Below are 13562 nucleotides of genomic sequence, written 5' to 3'. Positions count from 1 at the left end.
AAACTGGAACATGTTCCGGGATTCTTCCGATGGCATCGAGGAGTACACCATCAGTCACTGGCTTTATCAATAAGTGCATCGAGGACGTCATCCCCACAGTGACTGTACGTACATACCTCAACCAGAAGCCATGGATTACAGGCACAATTCGCACTGAGATATAGGGTAGAGATGCCGCTTTCAAGGAGCGAACCCGGAAGCTTATAAGAAATCCCGCTATGCCCTCCGACGAACCATCAAATAGGCAAAGTGTCAATCCAAGGTTAAGATTGAATCGTACTACACCGGCTCTGATGATCGTCGGTGGGGCAGGGCTTGCAAACCATTATAGACTACAAAGGGAAGCACAGGCAAGAGCTGCCCAATGAAACAAGCCTACCAGACGAGCTAAATAAGTTAATAACTATGCTTGCTTCGAGGCAAGTAACACTGAAACATGCATGAGAGCACCAACTGTTCCGGATGACTGTGTGATCATGCTCTCCACAGCCGATGTGAGAAAGACCTTTAAATAGGTCAACATTCACAAGGCCGCTAGGCCAGATGGATTACCAGGATGTGTACTCCGAGCATGCGCTGACCAACTGGCAAGTTTCTTCATTGATATTTTTTACCTCTCCCTGACCGAGTCTGTAATATCTACATGTTTCAAGCAGACCACCCTGTGCCCAAGAAAGCAAAGGTAACCTGCCTAAATGACTACCGCCCCGTAGCTCTCACGTGGGTAGCCATGAAGTGCTTTGAAAGGCCGGTCACAACAACACCATCCTCCCGGAAACCATAAACCCACTCCAATTTGCATACCACCCCAACAGATCCACAGATGACGCAATAACACTCCACACTGCCCTTTCCCACCTGGACAAAAGGAACTCCTACGTGAGAATGCTGTTCACTGAATACTGCTCAGCGTTCAATATCTTAGTGCCCACAAAGCTCATCACTAAGCTAAGGACCCTGGGACTAAATACCTCCCTCTGCAACTGGATACGGGGTCGCCCCTGTCAGGAGGGGCGGCAGGTAGCCTAGCTGACAAGGTAAAAATATGTCCTTTTGCCTCTGATTCAGAGGGGTTGGGTTAAATGTGGAAGACACGTTTTAGTTGAAGGCATTCCGTTGTACAACTGATTAGGTATCTCCACTTTCCCAGGTGGTAAGGGTAAGAAACAACACATGTGCCACGCTGATCCTCAACACAGGGGCCGCTGTGCGTGCTCAGTCCCCTCCTGTACTCTCTGTTCACCCACGACTGCATGGCCAAGTACAACTCCAACACCATCATTAAGTTTGTTGACGATACAAGAGTGGTAGGCCTGATCACCGACAACGATGAGACAGCCTATAGGGAGGAGGTCAGAGACCTGGCAGTGTGGTGCCAGGACAACAACCTCCCCCTCAAAGTGAGCAAGACAAAAGGAGCCGATCGTGGACTACAGGAAAAGGAGGGCCGAACACGCTCCCATTCACATTGATGGGGCTGTAGTGGAGCGGGTTGAGAGTTTCAAGTTCCTTGTTGTCCACATCACCAACAACTATCATAGTCCAAACACACCAAGACAATCGTGAACAGGGCACGGCAACACCTTTTCCCCCTCAGGAGACTGGCATGGGTCTCCAGATCCTAAAAAAGTTATACAGCTGCACCATCGAGAGCATCCTGACAGGTTGCATAACCACCTGGCATGGCAACTGCTCGGCATCCGACCGCAAGGCGCTACAGAGGGTAGTGCGTATGGCCCAGTACATCACTAGGGTCAAGCTTCCTGACATCCAGGACCTCTATATCAGGCGGTATCAGAAGAAGGACCCAAAAATGGTCAAAGACTCCAGTCAACCAAGTCATAGACTGTTCTCTCTGCTACCGTACGGCAAGCAGTCCCAGAGCGCCAAGTCTAGGTCCAAAAGACTCTTTAACAGCTTCTATCCTCAAGCCATAAGACTGATGAACAATTAATCAAATGGCCACCCAGACTATTTACATTGACCCCCCCCTTTGTTTTTACACTGCTGCTACCTGCTGTTTATTATCTATGCATAGTACCTTCACCCCTACCTACATGTACAAATTACCTCAACTAACCTGTACCCCCACACATTGACTCAGTACCAGGACCCCCCTAGCATTTCGCTACACTCGCATTAACATCTGCTAACCATGTGTATGTGACAAAAATACATTTGATTTGATATAAAGCCGCGGTATTGTTATTTTATTGTTACTTTTTACTTCCGTTTCTTTAGTCAATGTTTTTTAACTCTGTTTCTTGAACTGCAATGTTGGTTAAGGGCTTGTAAGCATTTCACGGTAAGGTCTACCCGGGTTGAATTCGGCGCATGTGACAAATAACATTTGATTTGATTCCACCAATGGTAACCATTTGCGTCACTTTCAAATAAGGACCTCTATTTTGAAGGCGAACAGGAAATTATACTCTTGTGGCTGCCTTCACAACACATAACCCGGTCCGGTCAAGCGTCACTGAAGCCATCTGGCTGCTTATAACGTTAGCTTTGGGCAACAGGGTTTTAGTAGGTGGCTAAATAGATATTTTCATTAACTTAAGTTCGATTTCCATAGGAGAACAACAAGTGGCTACCTAGCTAATACTTACTCACATGTATTCCTAAATATTTGCTAAGAATATTGAAAATGCCTGCAGTTAATACTGGTATATGTTTTCAGGCTGCTTGCATTGGTGCTAGGACCTTACCACGCTAGATACCCCAGAAGTTTCTAATAAACATCTGTATCATCGATATTTGCAAACATTTTTGATCCTGCTTTTATTTCAAATCCTCACATAGACGTTTTCCCATTCGGTCGAACAAATAATACCTTATTACCAACGCAGTATTGTAAACAGATCATGGCCAGTGTTAGCGCATTCTTGTTGTTGTACAACTTTGACAGTGCTATTGGTCGTAGTGGTGGCGCTTGGCTTGGACATTCAAATTCAGCACATACACCATTCTTTAATATAATTGTGTTATCTGACGCGTCAAATAAAAAACTTATTTAACGGGTCAAATAATGATTGTTTTTTTAAGTGTATATATTTTTGACACGCAAAGACCCACACGTTGTGCCAACGGAAACTGCCAAGAGCGTTATTTTACGATTGATACAAACACAGCAGCATGTCTAAGCTTAGGCAATGATCATAATACAACATCTGTATTTAACAGTGTGTGTGTGTGAGGATGGGGGGGGGGGGGGGGGGGGTTAGTTATAGGATTAGCAATGCCAATAAAGACTAGTGCCTAATCAATAGAAAACAAGTTAATATAGGGCTACATAAGAGCGTTTATTGAACAAGTGGATAAATATCCTCAGCTACATCTAATTCAGATGTTACCTAAAATAAATAATGTTGTAGGAAGTAATCAACAGAGATCCGATCAAACAAAAGCAAGCAAAGAAAGATCAAATTAAACCAACGTAGCAACAAGTGATGTCTAGTTACAATTGCAACACTTGTGAAAGAGCAAACAAAGCATTTTCTCCATGTAGATTCTGATGCTATATTGTCACTCCTTTTTAGTAGGAGAAAATAAAAGTTTTCCAACAATGTAACAACAGCTATGACTTACCAAGTAGCAGAAGTTTCACTTCCCTGGACGCTTTGTCTCTGTCTTCTCGTAGGTTCCGATCAATCATTTTACTCCTTTCCATCGCCGCTTTGTCCTCTTGGCTGATCGTGCAACCCATTTTTAACCACTTACTTGAGGTTTCTTCAAGATCTGGTTTGAATGACAACTACCGTTCATAAGTTGTTTGGGGGGGGTAGGGGGGGTGCTTTCCAGATAATTTTCGCCCAGGCAGAAAGACAGAAAAAGGCGTTGGCACTCCTCTTGTCTCGACAACAAACAGACAGAGATGCTGGTAAACTCACGCCAACAAACCAAGTGTGGTTTAGCACTGAAAGACACTGCAATCAATTTCTACCAAGAACAAAAGCTAGGCTAGCTTGCAAAGAAAGTAGCTACACAATATTACTTTTCTATTATAAATGTTGTCGCAGTCCTCCAATTTTAAAAAAAGCAATTCACTATCTCTTATTAAAACTCGAAGCTACCGAGGAATTGGGGCATAGAATATCAATTTAACTATCAATTCGTCTTGATTTTGCTTGTTGTTGCATGAAGGCACGTGTAAAATACGCATCTGAACTGTCATTCACGTCCCACACGCTGGAACGCAAAGAAAAAATGTAATCTATATTTTGTGGATGGATGGGAAATGTAGTCTAAACTCACAGTACATTTGCTATTGCTTTTCTGAAATGTAAATAACATCGGCCTAAATTCTTCAACTCTCATTAGCATATGCTCAGAAGAGCTTAATGCTCACTTTTGACAAATATTTTTTGCAGCAATCCGGAAGCCTCTATTTGAGAGAATACTACAAATAATGTAGTTTTGGGGGGCAGAGGAACTTTTTCTTTGGAATGAGCGCCCACCAGTGGAATTATATCAGAGGCAGCTCAGATTTATGAGAGATCACATCTGCATGCCGTAAACATGATGACAGGTATTTTCATACATACGTTACCAGTCAAAAGTTTGGACACACCGACTCAATCCGGGGGTTTTCTTTATTTGTACTATTTATCTACATTGTATAATAATAGTGAAGACATCAAAACTATGAAATAACACATTTGGAATCATGTAGTAACCAAAAAGTGTTAAACAAACCAAAATATACAGTATTTTACACTTGAGATTCTTCAAAGCAGCCACAGTTTGGCACACTTGGCATTTTCTCAACCAGCTTCATGATGTATCCACCTGGAATGGATGTCAATTAACAGGTGTGCCTTGATAAAAGTTCATTTGTGGAATTTCTTAATGCGTTTGAGCCAATCAGTTGTGTTGTGTCAAGGTAGGGGTGGTATACAGAAGATAGCCCTATTTGGTAAAAGACCAAGTCCATATTATGGCAAGAACAGCTCAAGTAAGCAAAGAGAAACGACAGTCCATCATTACTTTAAGACATGAAGGTCAGTCAGTGCAGAAATGTACTACTAAACCACTACTAAAAAACACCAATAAGAAGAAGAGACTTGCTTGGGCCAAGAAACACAAGCAATGGACGTTAGACAGGTGGACCTTTTTCCTTTGGTCTGATGAGTCCAAATTTGGGGGTGGGGGGGGGGGGACAAAACGTTCGGGTGCTTTCAAGATCATTTTCTCCCAGGCAGAAAGACAGAAAAAGGCGTTGGCGCTCCTCTTGTCTCGACAACAAACAGACAGGGATGCTGGTAAACTCACGCCAACAAACCAAGTGTGGTTTAGCACTGAAAGACACTGCAATCAATTTCTACCATAAAATGCCAAGTGTGCATCCCCCTGTCCCTTACTAATCATTACTGCATATCAGTCTCATTCTGAACATTGCAGACCTCTTGAATCCGCAAGAACCCCAGCCTTTTCTGGTCATTCAGTTCTACACAAATGTATTGAATTATTTACTAACTAATTAAATAATTACACCTAATATACATATACACTTACGTGAGACAAAAGTCCCTAGTGGACCGACGGCTTATTACACAGAGATATAGATGGAGAAGGGGGTGGGGAAAGAAATGCCATTTCTTTATCTGTCGTGTCTCTGTTGAAACCAATCGATCCTTCTCTGGGGAATGTCTCGATGGGTGTAAGGCTCTAGTTGTCCACGAGAGGTCACAATGTCCTTCTTAATTTTGGTCTTGTAGTGGAGTGTTCAAATAGAACAGGTACTCTGTGATTGTCTGAGATGGGAATTTCTTCCTTCCCACCTTGTGTCTTTAGTCAAAGTTCTAGATCCCTTTACATGCACAGCTGCAGACTGTCAATGTTTTGGTCTAGTGAGTTTTTCTTCACTTCATGTTGAGTTTCAGAGTTTCCAACTATTTCGATGTGTAGCCACGGCTTCACGTCTGCTGATCTGCATGTTAATTCTTAGCAAGTCCTTTTAAGCACTCTAGTAAAAAAAGGGTGGTTCCATCACACTTCGTTAATGTGCAAGGGACATGAAAACTATGATCTCGTTAGAAAACAAAAAGTATATTCTTATCTTAACAAAAATAGTTTCATTGTTCTTCATATTGTATTAACATTGTATTGGATGGAAACTTAACAAGTTACAGTTTTTGTTCATACAGATTCTAATATCACAAAATTAAAAGCAATATGACATGATTATTCTTTAGATCCCCACTGACCATTCCTATTTTACAAATATTGTTCCAATATTCACTTTTTTGAACGTTATAGTTTTGGCGGCAAAAGTTTCCTGGAGGACAAAGGCATTCCTTTGGTTGGTACTGAAGAGGAAGAGAGGGTTCTCCGCTGCATAATATTTACGATAGGCGTGAGGTGTCATAAAACCAGCCAAGGCCCCCCTCTCCTCTCCTGTGGTTAGAGAGGGGGGGGGGTCTGGATATCTGTCAGCCATTTGCCAAGCTGATTTTGAGGCCCTTGGATCCTCGACCAGAAGAGTCATGATACTAGCCTGCCTGAATATGCTGCAGAGCTGTCTGACGAAATCATTTTACTAGTTCTTCAAAATAGATAAGGCATACTTTCACGAACTGTCTCTGTCCCTCTTGTCGTTGTGATGTGCACATTCCTCTCTCATGCGGTCTGTGTATGTGTATCTAATCGAAGATAGCAGGTGTATTTGTCCAGAGATCTGTGTCTGAGCCGAGAAAATCTTCTTCATTCCACTATTTAACCCTACCACCTATTAGCCCTCTATAAACCCACCACCCAGTCCACTATTTAACCCTACCACCCATTAGCCCTCTATAAACCCACCACCCATTCCACTATTTAACCCTACCACCTATTAGCCCTCTATAAACCCACCACCCATTCCACTATTTAACCCTACCACCTATTAGCCCTCTATAAACCTCCACCCATTTCACTATTTAACCCTACCACCTATTAGCCCTCTATAAACCTCCACCCAGTCCACTATTTAACCCTATCACCTATTAGCCCTCTATAAACCTCCACCCAGTCCACTATTTAACCCTACCACCTATTAGCCCTCTATAAACCTCCACCCAGTCCACTATTTAACCCTACCACCTATTAGCCCTCTATAAACCTCCACCCAGTCCACTATTTAACCCTACCACATATTAGCCCTCTATAAACCTCCACCCAGTCCACTATTTAACCCTACCTAGTCCTATTCCAGATCAACATTCTGAGAGGACATATCACTACCACTCAACACCACCTGAGGCTGTTCTGCAGTAAAGCCTCGCAATTCCAAGTACTTCTCTGCCGCTGCCACCACAACCTCTATTTTATGTAACTTTCTATCCATTTCTACAGTACAATTGACAACCATGGATATGAATGCTACAAAGTCCTCCTTACTGAAGCACACATTCTTCCCATCACTCTGTCTTGGTCTCTGCTACTCACAGGAATCCTCTCAGGATCCCTCACCCTGTACCCATCTTCCTCTATCACTCTCTTCACTGCTTCGGCATACAACGCTTTCTGTACTACTGCAACCCCGGCAACCTCAATCTGCCTTTCTCTCACCAGACACCTCCCATCTACAGCCCCATGATCATCGTCACAACACACGCAACTTTCTCCACCGATACCACACATTCTTTCTTTTAGTTATTTACCACATTTCTGCGCTGAACTAGGTTGAATATTTGCTTAATGAAAACTACAACTCCCTTCAGCCCAGCGTCCCACATAGTTCCTGACTTGATTTCTCGAGAATGGATGAGTAATTGTTGTTAATTATTATGTTTTTTTTTTTTACTCAGTCGGGGTCTCAACTTACTGTTGCAAGTTAGAATAGTAGAATAGACAAGGTGCAACTGAGGAAATAACAAAATGATGATTAATCGCTCAGCACTACTGATCAGTCCATTTCTAGTGAATCTTTGTTTTCACTTCAACAACTTTCTACTTGTGATGATGTGCTAGATGCCCTGCTTAAGATTGATGTAGAAAAAAGTCCACTGGGACTGATTTGCTTGATCCTCTCTTGCCGCAGCTTTCTGCTATCCTAATTGTGGAATCACTGACACATATTTTTAACCTGACAATTAACTGGGGTGCCATCCCCAGGGTCTGGAAGGCTGCCCCTGTGCTTTTTTTGGTGTTAAATGACATTGTAAAATGCAACGTGGAATTATGTTTTTTATTTTATTTATTTTTTTTACAAATGAATTATAAATGAAAAGCTGAAAATTAATTTGTAGAAATGTCGAATCTTAATAATTGTCACGCCCTGACCTTAGAGAGTCTTTTTATGTCTCTATTTTGGTTTGGTCAGGGTGTGATTTGGGTGGGAATTCTATGTTCTGATTTCTATGTTTCTATGTTTTGTCCGGTTATGGTTCTCAATCAGGGACAGCTGTCTATCGTTGTCTCTGATTGGGAATCATACTTAGGCAGCATTTTTCCCTTTTGTTATTGTGTGAAGTCTTTGTTAGTGGCACTGTAGCCCTCGCAAGCTTCACGGTCGTTTTGTTGTTTTTGTTTTTGTTGGCGACATTATAACTAAAGAAATGTACGCTCACCACGCTGCGCTTTAGTCCACGTCTTCAGACGGCCGTGACAATAATTGTCAGGTAAAAAATATGTGTCAATGATGTGTCAATGTTTTCAACCCATTTGTTATGGCAAACGTACCTAAGTTCCAGAGTAAAAATGTGCTTAACAGATCGCATAATAAGCTGTGTGTATTTTGAATGACTACCTCAACTCTGTACCCCACACATTCAATTATCTGTAATGTCCCTCAGTCAAGCAGTACATTTCAAACACAGATTCAACCACAAAGACCAGGGAGGTTTTCCAATGACTCACAGTATCAGGTATGAAAGGGAAGACCCAGATGCAGACCACGTCAAATAAACAATAGTTTAATATTAAAACAGGCAAATCTTTTCAGTCTCCTGAGGGGGAAAAGGTGTTGTTGTGCCCTCTTCACGACTGTCTTGGTGTGTATGGACCATGATAGTTCGTTGGTGATGTGGACACCAAGGAACTTGAAACTCTCGACCCGCTCCACTACAGCCCCGTCGCGGTTAATGGGGACCTGTTCTGCCCACCTTTTCCTGTAGTCCATGATCAGCTCCTTTGTCTTGCTCACATTGAGGGAGAGGTTGTTGTCCTGGCACCACACTGCTAGTTCTCTGACCTCCTCCCTGTATGCCGTCTCAATCAGGCCTACCACTGTTGTTTCGTCAGCAAACTTAATGATGGTGTTGGAGTCGTGTTTGGCCACGCAGTCGTGGGTGAACAGGAAATACAAGAGGGGACTAAGTACACACCCCTGAGGGTCCCCAGTGTTAAGGATCAGCGTGGCAGATGTGTTGTTGCCTACTCTTACCACCTGGGGTCAAACCGTCAGGAAGTCCAGGATCCTGTTGCAGAGGGAAGTGTTTAGTCCCAGAGTCCTTAGCTTAGTGCTGTGCTTTGTGGGCACTATGGTGTTGAATGCTGAGCTGTAGTCAATGAACATCATTCTCACATAGGTGTTCCTTTTGTCCAGGTCAGAAAGGGCAGTGTGGAGTGCGATTGAGATTGCGTCATCTGACCAACTGAAAACAGACAAACAGAGAACACAGGTATAAATACACAGGGGATAATGGGGAAGACGTGCAACAACGGGAGGGGGGGGTGGAGACAATCAGAAAGACAGGTGAAACAGATCAGGGTGTAACACACAGAGAAGGGCACCTAGAGATAGCTACATCTGCGTTAAGTTTATTTGCACCTTACTTGTGGAATGATCTCCAGAACAAAAATAATCTGTTTGTTTTTCATGATTGTGTTTTGTACTGTAAATTACTTTTTCGTAAATTTTTTCGTAAATTGCTTGTAAATATGGTATGTTTTTATTCTGTTTGAATTTTAAATATTGTGAATTTGTACGATTGTGTGCAGGGCCCCCTTCTAAAATAAAACATTAAAATAAACATTTAATTTGAAATGAACAAAAATTACTATCTCCTTACAAAAATAAGAAATTAATTCCTATGTATTGTCATTTTTTAGAAGATGTTATATCATGTCTACACAGACTGTAGATGAGCTGTAGATGTTATAACATGTCTACACAGACCTGAGCTGTAGATGTTATATCATGTCTACACAGACTGTAGATGAGCTGTAGATGTTATAACATGTCTACACAGACCTGAGCTATAGATGTTATAACATGTCTACACAGACCTGAGCTGTAGATGTTATAACATGTCTACACAGACTGTAGATGAGCTGTAGATGTTATAACCTATCTACAAAGACTGTAGATGAGCTGTAGATGTCTATTGAGAATAAGAGCGGCTGACTCAATTGATCCTCTGTAGAGGGGGGTGGTGGGATGAACTGATGGGATGAGAGAGGAGAGAGAGAGAGAGCATATCAGGATCCTCTCGTCCTCTCGTCCTCTTGCTCCTCCTACCCGCTCCCTCTGAGCTGTCATTGGTGACAGGTTGCCATGGAAACAGTGGGTGGACATGCGCAAAGAAGTCAAACATTAAGTGAGGAAGCCCATGTTGACTGGATTCACCCCAGTCAGTGAGGACTGGATTCACCCCAGTCAGTGAGGACTAGATTCACCCCAGCCAGTGAGGACTGGATTCACCCCAGCCAGTGAGAACTGGATTCACCCCAGTCAGTGAGGACTGGATTCACCCCAGCCAGTGAGAACTGGATTCACCCCAGTCAGTGAGGACTGGATTCACCCCAGTCAGTGAGGACTAGATTCACCCCAGTCAGTGAGGACTGGATTCACCCCAGCCAGTGAGGACTGGATTCACCCCAGCCAGTGAGGACTGGATTCACCCCAGCCAGTGAGGACTGGATTCACCCCAGTCATTGAGGACTAGATTCACCCCAGTCAGTGAGGACTAGATTCACCCCAGTCAGTGAGGACTGGATTCACCCCAGTCAGTGAGGACTAGATTCACCTCAGCCAGTGAGGACTGGATTCACCCCAGTCAGTGAGGACTAGATTCACCTCAACCGGTGAGGTAAACTCAGCCTACAGTACAAGATACAACATTGTCCTACTAGTATGCACATACAGAGAAAGACAGTTAGCGGTCAGTTATATACAGAGTAAGACTGTCAGAGGTCAGTTATATACAGAGAAAGACAGTCAGAGGTCAGTTATATACAGAGAAAGACAGTCAGAGGTCAGTTATATACAGAGTAAGACAGTCAGAGGTCAGTTATATACAGAGAAAGACAGTCAGAGGTCAGTTATAAACAGAGTAAGACAGTTAGCGGTCAGTTATACACAGAGAAAGACAGTTAGCGGTCAGTTATACACAGAGTTAGACAGTCAGAGGTCAGTTATATACAGAGAAAGACAGTCAGAGGTCAGTTATATAAAGAGAAAGACAGTCAGAGGTCAGTTATAAACAGAGTAAGACAGTTAGCAGTCAGTTATACACAGAGAAAGACAGTCAGAGGTCAGTTATATACAGAGTAAGACAGTCAGAGGTCAGTTATAAACAGAGTAAGACAGTTAGCGGTCAGTTATACACAGAGAAAGACAGCCAGAGGTCAGTTATACACAGAGAAAGACAGTCAGAGGTCAGTTATATACAGAGTTAGACAGTCAGAGGTCAGTTATATACAGAGAAAGACAGTCAGAGGTCAGTTATAAACAGAGTAAGACAGTTAGCGGTCAGTTATACACAGAGTAAGACAGTCAGAGGTCAGTTATATACAGAGAAAGACAGTCAGAGGTCAGTTATATACAGAGTAAGACAGTCAGAGGTCAGTTATATACAGAGTTAGACAGTCAGAGGTCAGTTATATACAGAGTTAGACAGTCAGAGGTCATTTATATACAGAGAAAGACAGTCAGAGGTCAGTTATATACAGAGTTAGACAGTCAGAGGTCAGTTATATACAGAGTAAGACAGTCAGAGGTCAGTTATATACAGAGAAAGACAGTCAGAGGTCAGTTATATACAGAGTAAGACAGTCAGAGGTCAGTTATATACAGAGTAAGACAGTCAGAGGTCAGTTATATACAGAGTCAGGTCAGAGGTCAGTTATATACAGAGTTAGACAGTCAGAGGTCAGTTATATACAGAGTCAGGTCAGAGGTCAGTTATATACAGAGTCAGGTCAGGTAAATGTGCCTCCTCCATCCTAGAACTTGAAATAGAACCTTCTGCAGATGAGGATCTCATTTGGACCTTGGGTCTCACAAGCAACTACAATAGGAAACATTTGTATTGCTTGCAAATACTTACCTGACAACAAGGAATCAGCCATACTGGCATCATTCCTTTCCTGATAACCAAGAATCAGCCATACTGACATCATTCCTTACCCGATAACCAGGTATCAGCCATACTGACATCATTCTTTACCTGATAACCAGGTATCAGCCATACTGACATCATTCCTTACCTGATAACCAGGTGTCAGCCATACTCACACCATTCCTTACCTGATAACCAGGTATCAGCCATACTGACATCATTCCTTTCCTGATAACCAGGTATCAGCCATACTGACATCATTCCTTTCCTGATAACCAGGTATCAGCCATACTGACATCATTCCTTACCCGATAACCAGGTATCAGCCATACTGACATCATTCTTTTCCTGATAACCAGGTATCAGCCATACTGACATCATTCCTTACCCGATAACCAGGTATCAGCCATACTGACATCATTCCTTACCTGATAACCAGGTATCAGCCATACTGACATCATTCCTTACCTGATAACCAGGTGTCAGCCATACTCACACCATTCCTTACCTGATAACCAGGTATCAGCCATACTGACATCATTCCTTTCCTGATAACCAGGTATCAGCCATACTGACATCATTCCTTTCCTGATAACCAGGTATCAGCCATACTGACATCATTCCTTACCCGATAACCAGGTATCAGCCATACTGACATCATTCTTTTCCTGATAACCAGGTATCAGCCATACTGACATCATTCCTTACCCGATAACCAGGTATCAGCCATACTGACATCATTCCTTACCTGATAACCAGGTATCAGCCATACTGACATCATTCCTTACCTGATAACCAGGTGTCAGCCATACTCACACCATTCCTTACCTGATAACCAGGTATCAGCCATACTGACATCATTCCTTTCCTGATAACCAGGTATCAGCCATACTGACATCATTCCTTACCTGATAACCAGGTATAAGCCATACTGACATAATTCCTTACCTGATAAGCAGGTATAATGCCTCCTTCTATTCGTCAGACTCCTACATGGAGACAGAAGTCACTTCACAGCTTTTTGATCCCACTGCAGCTGAAAGGTCGAGAGAGCGTTTGAACTGCTGCACCAACCTTCAAGGAGGCTCCTCCCTCCCTCCCTCTCTCTTCTCTCTCTCTCTCTCTCCTCCCTCCCTCCCTCCCTCCCCCCTCCCTCCCTCCCTCCCTCCCTCCTCCCTCCCTCCCTCCCTCCCTCCCTCCCTCCCTCCTCCCTCCCTCCCTCTCTCTCTCTCTCTGCTCTCTCCTTCCTCCCTCCCTCCCTCCCTCCCTCCTCCATCCCTCCTCCCTCCTCCCTCT

At 43.1% G+C, this 13562-nt stretch overlaps 1 protein-coding gene across 3 annotated transcripts in view; it reads right to left on the bottom strand.

The window, feature by feature from the left end:
* LOC109881067 (guanine nucleotide-binding protein G(i) subunit alpha-like) overlaps window positions 1–4249 on the bottom strand; it is a 74544-nt gene extending 70295 nt beyond the window's left edge. For all 3 annotated transcript variants that reach the window (XM_031794774.1, XM_031794775.1, XM_031794776.1), the window contains exon 1: window positions 3592–4249. In XM_031794774.1, coding sequence (XP_031650634.1) covers window positions 3592–3709 — 118 coding nt within the window. In that variant the 5' untranslated portion in view covers window positions 3710–4249. The remainder of the gene's footprint in view (window positions 1–3591) is intronic.
* Window positions 4250–13562: the final 9313 nt, after the last annotated feature.

Source organism: Oncorhynchus kisutch, linkage group LG17, assembly GCF_002021735.2.
Source record: "Oncorhynchus kisutch isolate 150728-3 linkage group LG17, Okis_V2, whole genome shotgun sequence".
Taxonomy (NCBI): Eukaryota; Metazoa; Chordata; class Actinopteri; order Salmoniformes; family Salmonidae; genus Oncorhynchus; species Oncorhynchus kisutch.
Note: the sequence above shows the minus strand (reverse complement) of the source record. Positions and strands in the feature narration are given on the sequence as shown.